Source organism: Embiotoca jacksoni, unplaced genomic scaffold (genome assembly GCF_022577435.1).
Source record: "Embiotoca jacksoni isolate LCO1_2020_lvr unplaced genomic scaffold, fEmbJac1.0.p SCAF_22, whole genome shotgun sequence".
Lineage (NCBI taxonomy): Eukaryota > Metazoa > Chordata > Actinopteri > Embiotocidae > Embiotoca > Embiotoca jacksoni.
Window position 1 is genome coordinate 256,174 of NW_027185363.1, and position 17,322 is coordinate 273,495.

Here is a 17,322-nt window from a genome sequence, read left to right on the forward strand (position 1 = left end):
ACATTGTGTCATTCCAACCAAGCGATACGTGGAATTGGGTTAAACCTCATCATGTCTGTCCTTTTTTTTATCCAGGAGTTTGATCCAGAGGAGTTTTACCTACGTCTGGAGGCTGCAGAAGGTCAAGCCAAGGGGGGCCAGAGAATTAAGACTGATATCCCTAAATACATCATCAGCCAGCTGGGCCTCACCAGAGATCCCCTGGAAGGTGCACAATTATTTCTTACATTATCTGCTTCATTTTTGTGTTTAAGCATCTTAAAATGTTTTCTTTTAGATGCTTACTTGCAGTTCAAGTGCACAATATGGACAGCATAATTAATGCCATTTGTTTAAGAGCATTATCTCCCTCAGTATGTTACAATAATTGCATTATTTAAGTTTTGCAAATCATGTAAGGACTAAATATTCTGTCAATTCCAATATTGCATGTTCACTGTTTTACATAAACATGAATCATTTTCAAAAATCAGTTTTCTTAACTTAAAAACAATAATGCTAATGCTAATAATGCTTGATGCCTTTTTGTGTCTTATTGTTGCAGAAATTTGTAATACTTTTTTGTAGATTGTTCTGTCTTTAATAGAAACAAAGCACATCCTTTTACTCATAGACATATATACGTATCTATGTCTATGGTTGTACGTGTGATGGTCCTTACATTTTGTTGATATCAACTTAAGACTGCTTTACTGTCCCTGTATTTGTCCTCTGTTTTTATTGCATGTGTTTGTATCGTGTACACTGATGAACTGAAGTAACGTTCTTCTGTATGCTGAGTATTGCATTGCTTTCCATGATGATAACTGGCACAGTGCACAATAGTTCAGCAGAACTGGATGGCCATTAATTGGTCAAGTTGATTATAAACTAATCACAACAAACAGCTACAGTTATATACGGTTACAGATGTCTGATAACATTAGCAGCTCAAGTACTCGCTGTCCTCATTGTTGTTTATTTAAGCTGAGTGGAGTTTGATCTGGTGTGTCCGCTGCTGTTTCAGAGATGGTTCATCTGGAGCAGACAAGTCCAAGTCACAGAGCAAGCAGCAGAGAGTCTGATGACACTGGAGACACAACATCTGTACAGGTACATACTAACATTAAACTGTTATAAAGTAGATATGATGAACTGTATCGTGACTGTGTGACAGAATATACATTTGTTGGCGAAGGAGTGTTTAAGGCAGTCAGTTGCAGTTGTTTTAAAGGAATATAACATTTCATTGAGCAGAGCTAAAACAACACTGAGGGGTTTCTTGGATAGCTTTAATTGGAGAGTATAGCACTTGTCCTTCAAATGATCACAATGTACGAGTGCTTTACACAAGTAAAGCTGCAGCAGCTGCCTTCTTTTTATTTGCCCCTCTCTTTTTGGGATGCGTGTGATTCAGAGCCGAGCAGCCTGCACCCCTCCCCGCAGGAAACCACTGGAGAGCGACTTTGAGACTATAAAGCTCATTAGCAACGGCGCCTATGGGTGAGTAAGACAGACTTCTTTGTTTGCGTTCGACTGACTCAGTCACTTTGTGGACACCACAGAGAAACAAATAAAAGCGGGAAGGAAACTAAAATGAGGATGTGTTGTGGTGCTTCTGAGTTTACACTGAGCATTAGTCTGGATATTTTCACTTCAAGTCTCAACTGACGTTTATTAGTAAGTGATGCTTGTGCTTGCTCAGGGTTTTTCCTGCCTTCATCTCCTTGTAAAATCCCTATTTAACTCCCCATCTCTGTCATTTTCTACATAATTTCTCCAATCTGTAATTTTCTCTCATTCTTTTCTTTATTTTTCCTGTCCCTCTGTTCTTTCCCCTCTTTCCTGCCATGCCAGGGCTGTGTTTCTGGTGCGCCACAAGGACACCCGTCAGCGTTTTGCCATGAAAAAGATCAACCGTCAGAACCTGATTCTTAGGAACCAAATCCAGCAGGTGTTTGTAGAGAGAGACATCCTCACCTTTGCTGAAAACCCATTTGTGGTTTCGATGTTCTGCTCTTTCGAGACCCGGAGGCACCTCTGCATGGTCATGGAGTATGTGGAAGGTAGGTTTGATTTGGATTCTGGATACAATCACAGTAATGGGTTATGTCTCAAAACATAAACAGTCATAACGGCCTCATGTGTTTTAAGGTGGGGACTGTGCCAACCTATTGAAGAACATTGGTCCTCTGCCTGTGGACATGGCCAGGATGTATTTCGCAGAGACTGTCTTGGCCTTAGAGTACCTTCACAACTACGGCATCGTGCACAGAGACCTCAAACCTGACAAGTGAGTTCCCAACCAGTTAAACAAAGAAAATATTCCTCAATATTTTACTATTTTTCCATTTTCCCCATCTCTTCCTTCAGGCAGCACCTAATTATTTTAAAACTTTCATCATTGTTAGACTCTCGATCATCTGTCAAAGACTGGCAGTCTCTGAAGTTAGAGCAGAATTTTTTGAAACTTTCAGCCTTTGATTGTTTATTTTCTGATTCTGAAATTCAAATGCCTTCAGGTGAGCAGTTAATGTAACGTGAAACAATTCTCTGTTTCCTTCTTTTGTAGTTTGTTAATAACCTCCTTGGGACACATTAAGCTGACAGACTTTGGGCTGTCAAAGATTGGTCTGATGAACATGACAACCAACTTGTATGAAGGACACATTGAGAAGGATACCAGAGAATTCATCGACAAACAGGTTTGTTTCTTCTCATCCTGTCTTGTCGTCTTCTTGTCTCTTGTGTTCATGACCTTAAGTAACATCAGCCTTTCCTGCCCTCTCCTCTTGACAGGTGTGTGGTACTCCAGAGTACATTGCTCCAGAGGTGATCTTGAGGCAGGGCTATGGGAAGCCTGTGGACTGGTGGGCCATGGGCATCATCCTTTATGAGTTCCTGGTGGGCTGTGTTCCGTTCTTTGGAGACACACCAGAGCAGCTCTTTGGTCAAGTAGTCAATGGTAAGAAATCCTTAAATTCAATGCATTAAATACTTTTTTCTACACATAAATCTTCATTATGCAGGTTTATTTATTTACTTTTTTTGTTTATTTCAAGTCCTTAGATTTTCATTATCACATGTATGCTTTTTTTTCTGTGATTTTGCCCTTCAGTCCCTTTGTGGGCTTTGTAGATACATTTAAACTCCTTCACTGGTGTGTGCTTCTGTTTTTTCAGATGACATCATCTGGCCAGAAGGGGAGGACGCTCTGCCAGCTGATGCCCAGGACTTTATCACCAGACTTCTGAGACAGAGCCCTTTGGATCGCCTGGGAACAGGTTGGTGGCAATGTGATTGATGATGGAAGGGTGGATGGCTGGGTGGACGAGGCTTGCCTGCTGGGCTCCAGCTTACACAGCGCTGTGACCTTGTAATAGCCAACATGTACAAACTGATTTTTTTTTTTCATCGTTATTTGTTTATTGTTGAGGCCAGCCATGACTTCAAGTTTCCAACTAGGTGAGAGTCGGTACAAGTCAAATGTAAAGCTTTGAGGACATTTACATTTTCTCCATAGTAATAAAGGCCACATATCTCCTTTGGTTCTGGCAGTTTGAGGCCTGTTGTGGCTTTATTTAATATAAATTATCCCACAAATACACAATTTAATGTTGACATCAAAGCTGTGACTGTTGCTGTTACAGTGCTAATTAGGCAGAGCCATTGTCAACCAGATTCAGTAAAGTTGTTTCCCAGAGACAGAGAGGTAGACTGGATCACAATGACTGGTGAGATCTCCAGAAACAATCGCTTGGAATATGTCAAACCTCACATGGGAAAGCATACTTATCATTTTACTCCACACACCAAAATGTGATACTGGGGTAGCTGTGGACCAAACCAACAACAACAACAAGAAACCAAGTTGAATTTTGACTACTTTCTTTTCCAGGTGGAACCACTGAGGTGAAGATGCACATGTTCTTCCTGGGCCTGGACTGGAACGGCCTCCTGAGGCAGAAAGCCGAATTCATACCTCAACTAGAGACGGAGGAGGACACCAGTTACTTTGACAGTATGTGGATTTAGTGACAGACAAACATGAAGGGCCTTTCGTGTGGTAGGATAGACTCACTTAACTGTAATACAAACATGTATCTCTGCCTGCGTGCACAGACGAACCGAGACATACCTTTGTTAGAGGCAGAGGAGGAGACAGGACTCTGAGAACCTGTGATGTTTTTCTGGGGCAAAGACCTCATTTTACAGTAATACATGGTGCCAGTTTTAATTTGGGTGAAAACGGTGTCAGCAGTTTTCATTATTTAATGCACTGCCACTGTGCTCCCTGCAGCCCGATCAGAGCGCTACTGCCATCTGGGCTCCGATGACGATGATGAAACCAACGATGATGAATCATCTCTGGAGCTGCGACAGTTCTCCTCTGTAGCCCACCGCTTCAGCAAGGTACTCATTGCCGCTCTGCTATACGAGACAGATTTAATGTTAACAAATAAAAATGCATAAATATTCACCTCTAATTCACCTCACCTTTTTCCGCTCAAAACTCCAGGTGTACAGCAGCACAGAGCACCTGTCCACCTCCACGCCATCCAACCAGAGCCTGTCGTCATCCGAGAGAAGCCACAGCGAGGAGAAGGAGGAGCGCTGGGAGGGCAGGGGAGTCCTTTCCCCTGGTGACGGACACAAACACTTGGCTGGTGGAGACAAGAGGACAGATGGACACAGGGGGAGGTGAGAGCTGGAAACAGACCGAGTGATGTCCTTATTATTGGAACGAAAACAAATCCACCCAACCTCATCACCCTTTTATGAAAAGTGTAAGATGGAAGTGGAATAATCTCTCAGTAGATGTGAAGCACATTGAGTGCAAATATTATTATTATTTTTATATTTAAAAAGTTGTGTTTTCATAATTATACAAAGGTAAGTTATATTAAACTTCACCCAGGATTGATCGTTTCTATATGGCGTTTATTTGTGTGCAAGAGAGTTTTTTTAGTGTGCACTTACTTCCTGCATGTCAGGTGGAGGCTTTTTTATTGACCATAATTGTGAATGTTAAGTGTCAGATTCCCTGCTTTCCATTTAGTGCACACTGGGATCGGATCCAGGACCCTCTATGACCCTGAATACAGTTAGCTGTTAAGGCACCAGAGACTTACTTCAACTCACTAATGTAGTTCTGATGCTTTTGCCGAGATCACTTAAAAAAAAAAAAAAAAAGAAAGAAAGGAAAGAAAGAAAAGAAAAGAAAAAAGATCAAATACCAGAATTCTTTTATCTTCATTCATTGAATTATAATACAGAAATTGAAATAAATATTTTTGCCTGTTGTTGTTTTATTGTTCATAGTTGTTTATTTCACGCAGAAGAAGGGAAGTGTTGCTTACTAATAGTTCTACATCAATAAATGTATTGTCTTATTTCTAAAATAGAATCTCACCCCAGATATTACTGAAATCCCGTGTTGTATGTGTTTTGCGTGTTCTCTGCAGTCTGCGTCCACGTGCTTCGTCCAGTTCCTCACAGTCCGAGCGCAGCGCCAGCCCGCTGGTAATGAACAGCACCCAGAGCCTCGACATCATGCCTCGCTTTGCCATCTCTGCCGAGGAGGAGGGTAAGACCAATGAATGCAGAAACTGGCTTCTTTAGTTTATTTTGCAGTTGTGAAACACCAGTGCTCACGCTCTGTACCCCACAATCGTAGATGGGATGGTTTCCAACCTGCGGCGCATCCGTCTGCGGAGCAACAGCACGGGCACCAGGCCGTCCTTCCGGAGAGGAGCCTCTCGACGGATCGCGCACCAGCTGGAGACCCCAGAGAAACCCAGATCCTCCGCTGGGAAAGTCCCCAAGTCTGCGTCGGTCTCTGGCCTTTCGCTCATCATTACTCCAGGTAAAGAGAATGCTTTGTTCTAAAGGTAAACAAAACAACTCTGTCATGACGAGAAAAGATAACTAAATAAAATAAGGGCGCAGGTAAATGTCTTTGTTTCTTAGTCTTGTTCACATCGAGGCTGGTCTGGGTTCAGTTGTTTACTTAAACTCCATTTTATCATCATGTTATTAATGAAGTGTTTTAGAGGCTGGACTGCAGTCGTTCTATATTCATGTGTTTACAGTGCCCTCTACTGACTGCTCTGGTGTAATTTGCACAACAGACACATGAACCATAAATGCAGCACTTACTGTATAATGTCGTCAAGATTAGAACATTGTCACTTATGTTTTTTACATTTCATTTTTTTTATCCAAGAAATTTTGATGGATTCAACAAACGTTATAGATGCAGCATTTTAAAAGTAGCAGTAAGCAGCACAGATGATTCGTAGAGACTCGACTGATTTCCTCTTTGATCGTCTTTTTCTCCTATACAGACGACTCAGCTGGTCCTCCTACGAGCCCCAAATCGTCTTTGTCCTTGTCGTCCAACCCGTCATCCAGAGACTCGTCCCCCAGCCGCGACCTGTCCGTCAGCATCAGCTGCCTCAGGCCTCCGGTGGTCATCCACAGCTCTGGGAAGAGGTTTGGTTTTGCGCTGCGAGCAATCAGAGTCTACATGGGAGACAGTGACATCTACACTGTGCATCACATGGTCTGGGTTAGTGTCCTCTTCTTAAATGCAGCTGATGCTGTTTATCACGTGTCAAGAAAACCTGGATATTGAACAGATACAGATTATAATTATGAATCAGACAGATTTACTTTTTTAAAGGACAAATTAAAACAACTTTCATGGTCTTCAGATTTATTGTTGTAAAATTCAGTAAAATGATGCATGACACAATATGCAGCAATCAGCCCGGTCAGCATTCAATATCAGGAAAAGACCAATGAGACTCACTGCCAAATAATTTCTGTATTTCATAGTTTATAGGTATTTTGACATATCTAATGCTGTGTATAGGTGTGTTCTTTCATTTGTAACTTTTTTTTCCCTTTTTTTAACTAAATAAGTAAACCAAAATTATGGATTGTACTAACTGCACAGTTGAAACATTGCCTGTCATGTAACAGCTGACTATATGGTTGCGTGAGCAGTAATTTTGAGGTTGTCTGTTTAGTGTGTTGAGGAGGGCAGTCCGGCACACGAGGCAGGATTGAGGGCAGGTGGCCTCATCACTCACGTCAACGGGGAGTCGGTCCAGGGACTAGTACACACCGAGGTGGTAGAGCTCCTGATCAAGGTAAGACAAGAAGTTTTAGAAATGTTTATATTATTTTTCTGCTCATATATTGCATATTTTGATGATCGAAAGGATTGCAGTGTGCTTCAAATATGGAAAAGTCTAAATGTACTGCAGAGCTTTTCACAAATGAAAATTACAACATCATCATCACGCCCTGTAGATAGATGTTTATTTTAGTGATCTGTTTTAAACAGAGTGGCAACAGGGTGACGCTGCAAACGACTGCACTGGAGAACACTTCTATCAAGATGGGCCCTGCCAGAAAGTCGAGCTACAAGGCTAAGATGGCCCGGCGCAGCAAAAAGAGCAAGAGGAAGGATGGACAGGACAGGTACATGAGGACGGCATTGAGTTGGACATTTCTTACTCCTGTCTGAGGCATAGTGTTACATTTCAGTCAGACGTTTTGATTCTACAAGTCTGTTTCTTACATTTTGTTTTAAAACTGTATTGGGACTAAAATCACATCATTTTATAGCCTAAAAATCCTGAAGACATTTATTTTACAAAACCAAAATCATCGATGTCTATAATCCAGATTTTTGCTCTTTAAGCGTTACTAAACACAACTTTTCCATTTGCAGCAAGCGACGTAGCATCTTGAAGAAGTTGTCCAAGCATTCGCCGCCTCCGCCCATGCAGAGCAGTCGCAGCTTCTCTTCAGGGTTCCACCAATCGTCCAGCGACAGCCTCTCCGGTTCCCCCACACAGAGTCTCTCTCCTGGGCCTTCTACGCCCTGTCGCTCCCCTGCCCCTGACCACTCTGGAGGTGAGTGACCGCGCGTTGCACCCCTTGTAGAGGGTTTGTTGAGCTGCGGTTGTCCTTTTCTTTTAAATCTGCAGTGTTTTTATCTTATTTTCCCTCTTTATAGACTCAAGTTCCTCACCGTGCTCCAGCTCCCCGAACTCTCCTGTACCACAGGCTCGTCCCAGTTCCCTTCACGTCTTGGGTCGCTACACGAAAGCTGGTCGCTGCAAGTCCACCAGCAGTATCCCCCCTTCGCCTCTGGCCTGTATCCCACCACCTCAGCCTCTCTCTCCTCAGTGCTCTCCATCCTGCCTCTCCAATCACCCCAAGTCCCTGCAGGGTTTCCACGGCAAGACGTTGTCTCCTCCAACGATTTCCCGTCATTCTGTGCGTCCCCGCAGCGCAGAACCGCCCCGCTCACCGCTGCTCAAGAGAGTTCAGTCAGCGGAGAAGCTGACAGGAGACAAGACAACGGGGGGTTACCACGGAGATAGGAAGGCTTACAGCACCCGCCGCCACACCATGGAGGTGCCTCTGTCCGAGGGGGAGGGGCTGGAGGACATGGACGGGGACACCGCCACCGGGTTCGTCTGTGTCGGCGAGCACGGTCGCCAGGGGCTGTACATCGGAGGGCAGAGAGGCCACCACGACGCAGCCGGCGGCGATCTGCACCGCTCGACCGCCTCCCCGCAACACCGCGGCGGCAACCACCATTCAAAAGAGGTGGTGGTGATGAGGAAGCTGGCTCTGTCAGAGCGCAGGGACTCCTTCAAGAAACAGGAGGCCGTGCAGGAGGTGAGCTTCGACGACTTGGAGGAGAGGGAGGCGACACTGAGTTCCTCGTTTCCCGTCACGCAGCCAAAGGCGTTCAAGGCGTCCTGGCTCAACTCGTCCCAATCAGAATCCAGTGTGAAGCTCGGAGGAAGAGGATCGCAGGATGCCACGCAGCAGAAATCCAAGTCAAAAGACAAAGAAGGGTTTTAGTCTTTCTGTTTGCCAGGGACAAAAGGTCAACAAAGTGAAGCCGATGACCTGCTACTGTACTTGCATATGAAGGCCTTGCATGTGTCCAGAAAACTGTGACCAAGTCCCAAATCATCCCAACCATCTGCTTGAAGGCAGAAGAACAAAGTAAAAGCAATGTTCCTCAGTAACACGTGCATCCTGCAACACTGTTAACAGAATATTGACTGCCAAACTATGTTTACTTCCAAGTTGCTTGTTTTCTCTCTTGGGTTCTCGAATCACTGTGGCACCTGTAACTGATGTATTTTGTAAATATTTTTTTTGTTTTAAATGAAGAAACTTATTTATGACTTTTTATGCTCATCTTGTTTTCTTGGTTGCTGAAAATGCCTTGGATGCTTCAGCTGTTCTTAGTTCAGGAATTGCACAAGAGAAAAGCCAGGCAACACTTTGTCAGTGTGGTCTTATAGTCGGTGCTGAAAAGGAGAGGAAGCGTTATCGTAACATGTTTCTTTTTTTTTTTTATACCGCGGAGTGTGCGTGAGTGCGTGTGTAGGTGTGTAACTGGGTGTCGTCGTGTTCAGATTGAGTCTTTGAAGCAAACTCTGCTGCCTCTCCGAAGAAATCCAGATTGTGACTCAATGCTGCTAAATACAGGGTGTGTGTATAAAGCTCTTAAAAACATCAACATCACAACACTTGGAAGCCCGGCTGTGGTGCCAAAGCATAGTTTAGCCATAGGACCCATTTCAAAAAGAGGTACTGTAGTTGTACATAAGAAGCTTCACGTATGCATGGGCTCTGCCGCCACTCGCCGTCTGTCAGTGCTGACACTCCTCTAGCAGTCTTTTTAATAACCTGATCTCAACACGCAGGTGTGTAGATAGAAGCTTCGTGATTACCTTTCTGAAACCAGGCTGTCGTGTCTGTCCTCTTGTTGAATCAAGCCTCCGTCCAGCTCCTCGCACACATAGTCTAGCTGAGGTGTTTGCACAAGTCGTCGTAGCCGTGTAACAGTTCGAGTACATTTATATTTCAGGATGATCTCTATGTCTGTGGGATTGAAAACTTGTACAGTGGATGCAACAAACAAGCCTGGCTCACTTGGGTGTTTCTTTTTTTTCCATGTGTAACATGAATGAATGTTTACATTTTAGTGCAAATATGCGAGTGCGTGCGTGTCATGTTAAATTATTATGATTAAAAAAAAAAAAAAGAAAAAAAGAATGACAGGTAGTGGTAGAATTCAACACAAAACCCTGAGCGGATGAAGGAAACGAGTAAAAGGTGGTCTCCTTTTGTATATTTTGATATGGAAACAGTCTTGTTGCAGTACTAATAACCTATGCTGTTGACGTATATTGTATAAACAATGGTGGACCTTATAACAGCTGTCAGTGGTGTTTTTTGAAAGTGACCTTGTGAGGTTAGATGGACTCAGATGAAATGTCACTTCAGTGGCACGGTTTTAATCCCCAGTTGCAATCAACTTCAAAGGATTTCACATCAGAGCATTATATTTCCTCTGCAGTTTTATTACACGAGAAGATGTTGGAAGTTATTGATCTTATCGGATATACCTAGAATTCTTGAGTTTGGATCATTGAATTAAGCTTTAAAATGAGTTTGGTGATGAGATATTAACAAATGGGGTTTGTTTTTCACTTATGTATTCTGTTACATGTATTTTTGTTCATATTTTTAAGCTTTTTAAAAAAAAAAAATGTTTTCAATCAGGAACGGTTTCAGATTAGCAATTTAAAATGCTTCCCGTCTTATTTCAGATTAAATGGTTACACAGAGAAGAAGAATTTGTCCTGTCGTCACCTTTATATTCATGAAGGCTCACAATTTCTGTTTTGCAGCATTAAGGGAGAATTGAATATGGGATGTATAATGGAAGTTAAGCGCACAGTGAACCTTGTATAAGAAATTAAAAGTTTTACCATTTTTCACTGTAATTTGGGGAGAAAAAGTGTAGGGGAGGAATTTATCACATTTCTGATGCAATATACATTCTGATATGTTCATTGGATTTAATCTTTTTATTTGACAGCCCCCACAAAAGCATCATCTCTTGACTTTACAATCCACACTTTTTAAAATCAGGAGTTTATTTTGTGGAGATTTCAGCAGCGGTCAGGCTGTTTGTCATCTCACCTCTAATGAATCATCATGAGGAACTCACATCTGCCATCCTCCATATTTTCCATATGCGTGTTTGTGTATTGAATTTAATCGACTTCTCGTCCCCAAATTACCAACTGGCCTTTGTGTAAGTCCCAGTGTAAGTGGGTATTTGGTGCAGACTGGTGTGACTTTGTCTGTTTTCCTCTTGTCTTAACAGTGCTTGAAATAAATGAGTTGCAGAGGACTGGAAAGTCCAGGACTACAAAATGTTTCTCGTCTATTCATTCAACAGTATTTGCAAGTTTGCGGTACCATGAACTGTTATATTGTTTCTTGGGTGTAGCTGTATGACACTGTACATTGATCACCACGTGTCAGCATGACAATAATTAGTACTTCGTGCAGTAATAATACACATGACATGATGCATATTAGATGTACTTTGCCCAAAGTACATTAATAAACAGTGGTGGAAGAGCTATTCAGACCCTTTACTTAAGTAAATGTAGAAATACAGCGATGTAATAATACTCCATGACAAGTAAAAGTTCTGCATGAAAAATCCTGCTTAATGTATTCGCAGCAAAATGTAGTTAAAATATTAGAGAGAAAATACTGGTTTGTTCCCTCGAAATTATTTATTATTATATGGGATGTCATTGGATTAAAAATACAGAAGCATCAGTGTGGTAAGCAGCATGTTATTGTTGTAGCTGCTGCAGGTGGAGCTAGTTTGAACTACTTCATATTTTAGATTTATATCCAGGGGCAGCAGATACATTTGAGGGGTCGTCAGATGATTACTGGCAGAAGAAAGATCTAAATTTTCAGTTTTTGGCTGGATATTGGATTATTTTAACATTTATTGACATGAAACATGCATTAAGTTCAGAGGGAAAAATCCTTATTTGGTGAAGCTGTTAAATACTCAGACTCCTCCTTTGTGTCAAATCATCTAAAAAGGAACTTAAATTGTCAAATAGGTGTGGTGGAGTAGAAGGAACAATATTTGTCTCTGAAATGTACTTGGGTGTAGGTATTAAAGTACCCAAGTAAAGTACAAGTACCTCCATACAGTACTTAAGTAAATGTACTTTTCACCACTGCCAGCATTCATTATTAAATAATCACAAAGAAAAAAAATGTCTAAGGAGGCCAGTGAGTTTAAAATGAATTGGGGCTTTGAGAGAAGTGAGATGTGGATTGTACAATAAAAGGACTGGATCTCAATGATGTCTCAAGATATCCCTATTTAATGTGGGATCAGACCCGGATTTAACATGTCATTCAGCACTTTTCCTTTTTCATACGAACAGGATCCTTCACAATAAAAGACTGCTTAAAGTACAAGAAGAACTGAGTAAGAACTAAGCAGCAGTACAGTTTAAAATCGTCAGGTTCAAATTTCCATGACGGGCCGAGGCCATTCGGTGACCCCCTCACCAATCGTTCGGACTTTTCCGCTCGGCTTCGTCACTTTCCGCGCTCCTCATATTAAGTTCCCACGCACTCTCCTTCCCCTGCGCCGTGCTGAGCTGGAAAATGGCTGTGTGGAGGAGCAGGGAGTTATGAACGGGAAAAGAAAGAAAGCGCGAGAGAAAGACGGACGAGTAAGAAGTGCACCAAAGGTTTGCTTGAAGTTGAATGCGCACCGAGGAGCGGTCGTCCGCGGAGAGGACGCCACGCGGACTCCTTGTCTGCTACTTTTAGTAGAGCTGCGGAACCAGAAGTGAGAAGAGTCAAGAAATAATCCGCGGGTGAGTTTTTTTTGTTTTTTCCCCCCCAAGTTATTGCACATTTCCAGTACAGCAAGGCGACAGCCACTGTACTGGAAAATGGTGGAAGCGCTGCAAGTGTGCTCTGGGCACGCTTACTTGTATCTCATTACTTTTAAAGTTGAGACACGAGTCTTTTCATATTAGTGTATTTTTTTTTTTTTTTTTTTTTTTTGTGCAGTTCTCATTGCGGTAAAAATCTTTTATTTATTATTGCAGCGTGTTGCTCGGTGCTCGCGTATGTCGACGTGTATCCGAGCCCGTTAACTTACCGTGACACTCGCATGTATGTGGTTTTTAAAGCTGCTTCCGGAGTTAAATTATTATTATTATCTTTTTTTTTTTTTTTTTTTTTTTTTTTTTTTTTTTAACTTTTTTTTTTTTTTTTAACTTTTTCGTGTATTTATGTTGTGCCCGAAGTACATGGTAAAGATGACTTTTAAACTAGCTCGCCAGTGAAGTTGTAAAGTTGGTTGTCAAACATTTTCAGAGTTGTTTAGTTGGCTTAATGCTTACGGTGAAATGTTTTACGCGTTATTAAGGCTGAAAAAGATACGTGCACTCCCTGTGTTAGTTCATGTTACGCTGTAAGTGCCTTCACTTTGACTGCAGACTATAGGAGGACATGCAGTGTGGAGGCCTCACATAGCTGAAGGCCTGACAAGGTGTGTGTGTGTGTGTGTGTGTGTGTGTCCCTGGTTTGAGGATTTGGGAATCCACCAAGGAGTTAATAGAAATTGTGCCACTTGCATAATAAGACAAGCCACTCAACTGTGTGGAGGGACTCTCTCTCTGGCTTGTAATTACTGAATCCAGCATTATGCAACCAAATGTCAATCCTCCATTATACTGCTCTATTAGTGTGAAGCATGACTTGTGGTAGAGCCTTCATTCCTGTTTGAAATGTCTCATAAATGCTCTGAGGGACTCGCTGCGCTTGTTTTGTTTGAACGCCCCAAAAGAAGGGAAGCTTCTCAAAATGCCAAGTGTCACTTCTCAGAGCGGCTAAAGGAAACTGTCAGATCACTTCAAGTTACACAAGACGCAGGGTAGCTGTGGTTAGTTTGGTTTTACATCCTTAAGTCAAGCTGAAATTATGTTATTTGATTAAAAAAAAAATAGCAGCTATAGGGACAGTTTTAGCCAATGATCCACTGCAAATGCTGCTTACTCTTAGCTGTGATTCATACCTAAATACCTGAAAACCCAAAACAAAACACCCCAATATGTTGAATTGTAACCCGATTTTTGCAAATACACACAGTCCTCGTCCTGGTTCACCAGTTGGTAACATGTCTCACCTACTGACTGTTTTTTTTTGCTACGATCCAGGACTAACGTGCATATCATTAAAAAAAACTTAGTGTCCGACTTAAAAGTGATAGACAGCCAGGCAAGTGCCCCCTTCACTGACAAGTTAAATTCCTTTGCTGAAGGTGCCATTTAATTTGAATTACTGCCTCACCAACCAAGTAAAACCAGTTCCCTATTAATCTGTGTCACAGTGGGATTTGTGTTTGATTAGATTTTTTATTTTTATTTTGCTGTGTTGTAGTGGAAACTGTATGCTGCCTTCATATCAACATGTTTAGGTTCGTTTTATGTATTTATTTTATTGTAAATAGGAATTCTCTTCTATAATCAGTGAAAAAAAGTATGCGCCATTAAGCGCATGTAACTGCAAAAAGGCTTGTGGTGTTTTTAAGCGGTTCAGACTTTATTTTAAATATAACGGATTTTCTTTCTTCAGTTTCAGTGAAAATGTTTTAAAATCAGCAGCACAGTCACGTGGATTTAAGGTCGTATTTTGAACTAGGCGTTTTATATCATCTGATAAATACAGAAAGAGCTCTTTAACTGTGGAGCCTTGTGGCTGAGTTGACTTTTCAGAACAGTGCCGTCTCAGTGCTAAATAATCCAGCAGATGTTTCTGTTTAGCAAAGGGAGCTTTTCAGCTTCATTAAGGACAGTTACAATTCAGGTGAACACAACTTAAATCATAAAATGGCTAAGCCCCCATTTTAGGCTGAAAAGTAAGTCCTCTCAGGCTCCGGTGTTGTTGGCCCGTCCTCCCTGCCTGTGGCGCAGCAGGTTTTTCAGATCCATGTGGACAGATGGCCCGAAGCCAGGCTGCATTCACGGTGGCTCTGTAGTCGGTTCTTCTCCAGCAGGGCCGTACGCTGAGCGCCAACATGCACACAAACTTAGAAATGACTGCGTGTCTGCGTAAATGTCTGAAATTTGCGCAATCCTAGAGTCTTAATTAAAGTCTCTTAAGGACAACAGCAAACAGCGGCCTTTCCTCTTTTTTTTTCATGTCTCTTTAAGACGTAAAACAATCTGTAATGTTGCGTTTTGTCAATGTTAGTCTTCTATAAAAAAAAATTAAAAAAAATGCACGAGCTGAGGCTGTTGCTCCTAAACTTGTCAACATGCCAGCTTTTGAAGAATCATCGTTTGCCAAGTTGGTGTGCAGGAAAATATTGATATACTTGAGTATCACAAAATAAATAATAATAAATAAATACAAATGCCGATCCAACTGTTCCGCTCACAAGGTTTTTTTAATGACTATTTTATGCACATGGTGGTGTTCCTTATATGATATTACAACTTATAGCCTTACCTACAGTATCATAATATATTGCAGTATATTGAATTGTAACCCTTGTATCATGACGCGTATTGCATCGCCGGGTTCTTTCCAATACCCAGCTGGGTCGAGTCCGCTGAGAATTATTATTATTATTATTATTATTATTATTATTATTATTATTACCATATCTCTGCAAAATTGCCCAAAAGCGAGTAAAAGCCAGAGCAGTTAAAAAAATAAACATTGCGTCATTTAGTTAGTTTTGGTACTATTCACAGTGATTTTGTACTCATTCAGGTCAGGTGGTGCCCAAAGCAGCTTGGGTACTGTACTTAAGCCTTATAATGGTCGGGAAAACCCTGATTCATATAGGGTTGGTCAATATACCTTTAGAGCGTCGTCATTACTACAGACACCTTGTAAATATACTGTAACAACACGTATCGTCATATTGGTGTCGGTCTATAAAATTACATATAATGTGAATCCCCCGCTCCTAATACGCTGGTCTATATGTAGCAATCAAAATACTTAGCTAATATATTTTTTTTAATAATAACTGAATGATTATTTTATTTATGTTGATTCTTTTGCTTATAATGCCAGACAGTATTGAAAAATCCCCAAAACTACAGCGTCCCCGTAAGGACAACGAGAGAGAAAGACAAACATTCAGGGAAACTCGCTCCAAATCCTAAAAAGAAGCTACACAGAGTAACAACGAGCGACTCGACCCGAGCGAGCAAAAGTATCTGCAATGTAGCTGCTCGTCCAGGCATCCTGAAGCGTGACATGTCCTTTGCTTTAGTTTTTCTGTTTCACACATTTGGATGTGTTTCAGTATTTGGAGCACATTTCCCTGAACGTTTGTGCTTCTTCTGCTCCGTAGGCTTTGTCCTCAGGGGCTGCCATACATAACAATTCCCAGCACAAGTGATATCCTCAAATAGTTGTTTTTTTTGGACAATAGTGCAATACCCAATCGTTTCCAATATTCAGAGAAATGCAGCATATTGTCACATTTTAGAAACTAAAACCATCAAATATTTGGCATTTTTGATCAAAAGCATCTTATACGATTAATCGATTTTTAAAAAAAAATAGTTGCCTCATTTTCTGCTAAACTAGTTGATTCAGCTCTCACATAGTGCCCGTCTTTGTCTTCTGTTAAACACCCATCATTTCTACATAAACATTAGAAGACCTGCTCTTCAACGCAAATCTGTTTTAAATACAGTCAGTCACACAAATTCAATTTACACATAAAAAGCAATGTAAAGATGCCTGTGTGTTTTTATTTTAATCCTCAAGTGTTGTCAGTAGCTCTTGCATCAGTTGAGTACGTTAGTGATGCTCTGAATAGCTTCTTTGGCATTTTACATTATGCACTGTGGTGTATCATGAGCAGGTCAGAGCTTCACTGGCTGACTAAACACATCAACAGTCATTTGATGTCTGCAGACAGCACAGTACAATCTAGATGCCTTTTTGAGTTCAGTCTAGGACTTGCTTTCCCCCACAAATGAAATAGACACAACGTCCACGTCTGCGAAAGAAGAAATGTGAAAGCCTCACGGTTTATAGTGACGTCAGAAGTGGAGTCGCATTTGACATGTTTTTCAATTTATGTCACACTGAACAGATATATGCATTACTTTACCGGCGTAACGTCATATTCGAGTGAAGGAGGTCATAGTTTGTCGTAATGTTCTTATTTGATACGATTTTGATCGTATTTTCTTCTTTTTTGCATGCGATTGCTGCGTTTTTCGCCCTATCAACTCGGAAAAAAAACAAACATCAGCTGCTTTCGTCCCATTGCACGACATCAACATGACTCATGGAGTTCTCTCCAATCACACGCTGACTTTCAGTTTTTCCATGTTATGTTTTACATCTTTACCCTGGGGTAGTTTCATTTAATTTGAATCATCATTTGATCAAATATGAGCAGCAATCGTCAAGGCT

General features: G+C 41.4%; 2 protein-coding genes across 8 annotated transcripts in view; both read left to right on the forward strand.

The window, feature by feature from the left end:
• mast3a (microtubule associated serine/threonine kinase 3a) overlaps positions 1-11,244 on the forward strand; it is a 29,961-nt gene extending 18,717 nt beyond the window's left edge. For all 6 annotated transcript variants that reach the window (XM_069157015.1, XM_069157018.1, XM_069157012.1 and 3 more), the window contains 18 exons: positions 76-208; positions 1,007-1,092; positions 1,397-1,482; positions 1,837-2,045; positions 2,134-2,272; positions 2,552-2,684; positions 2,779-2,944; positions 3,162-3,263; positions 3,878-4,000; positions 4,280-4,392; positions 4,499-4,680; positions 5,445-5,566; positions 5,657-5,845; positions 6,327-6,550; positions 7,014-7,136; positions 7,334-7,470; positions 7,724-7,908; positions 8,012-11,244. In XM_069157015.1, the coding sequence (XP_069013116.1) occupies positions 76-208; positions 1,007-1,092; positions 1,397-1,482; positions 1,837-2,045; positions 2,134-2,272; positions 2,552-2,684; positions 2,779-2,944; positions 3,162-3,263; positions 3,878-4,000; positions 4,280-4,392; positions 4,499-4,680; positions 5,445-5,566; positions 5,657-5,845; positions 6,327-6,550; positions 7,014-7,136; positions 7,334-7,470; positions 7,724-7,908; positions 8,012-8,871 (3,312 nt within the window). In that variant the 3' untranslated portion in view covers positions 8,872-11,244. The remainder of the gene's footprint in view (positions 1-75; positions 209-1,006; positions 1,093-1,396; positions 1,483-1,836; positions 2,046-2,133; positions 2,273-2,551; positions 2,685-2,778; positions 2,945-3,161; positions 3,264-3,877; positions 4,001-4,279; positions 4,393-4,498; positions 4,681-5,444; positions 5,567-5,656; positions 5,846-6,326; positions 6,551-7,013; positions 7,137-7,333; positions 7,471-7,723; positions 7,909-8,011) is intronic.
• Positions 11,245-12,518: 1,274 nt separating this feature from the next.
• pik3r2 (phosphoinositide-3-kinase, regulatory subunit 2 (beta)) overlaps positions 12,519-17,322 on the forward strand; it is a 34,376-nt gene continuing 29,572 nt past the window's right edge. For both annotated transcript variants that reach the window (XM_069157026.1, XM_069157028.1), the window contains exon 1: positions 12,519-12,740. The gene's annotated coding sequence lies outside the window, so the exon portion shown is untranslated. The remainder of the gene's footprint in view (positions 12,741-17,322) is intronic.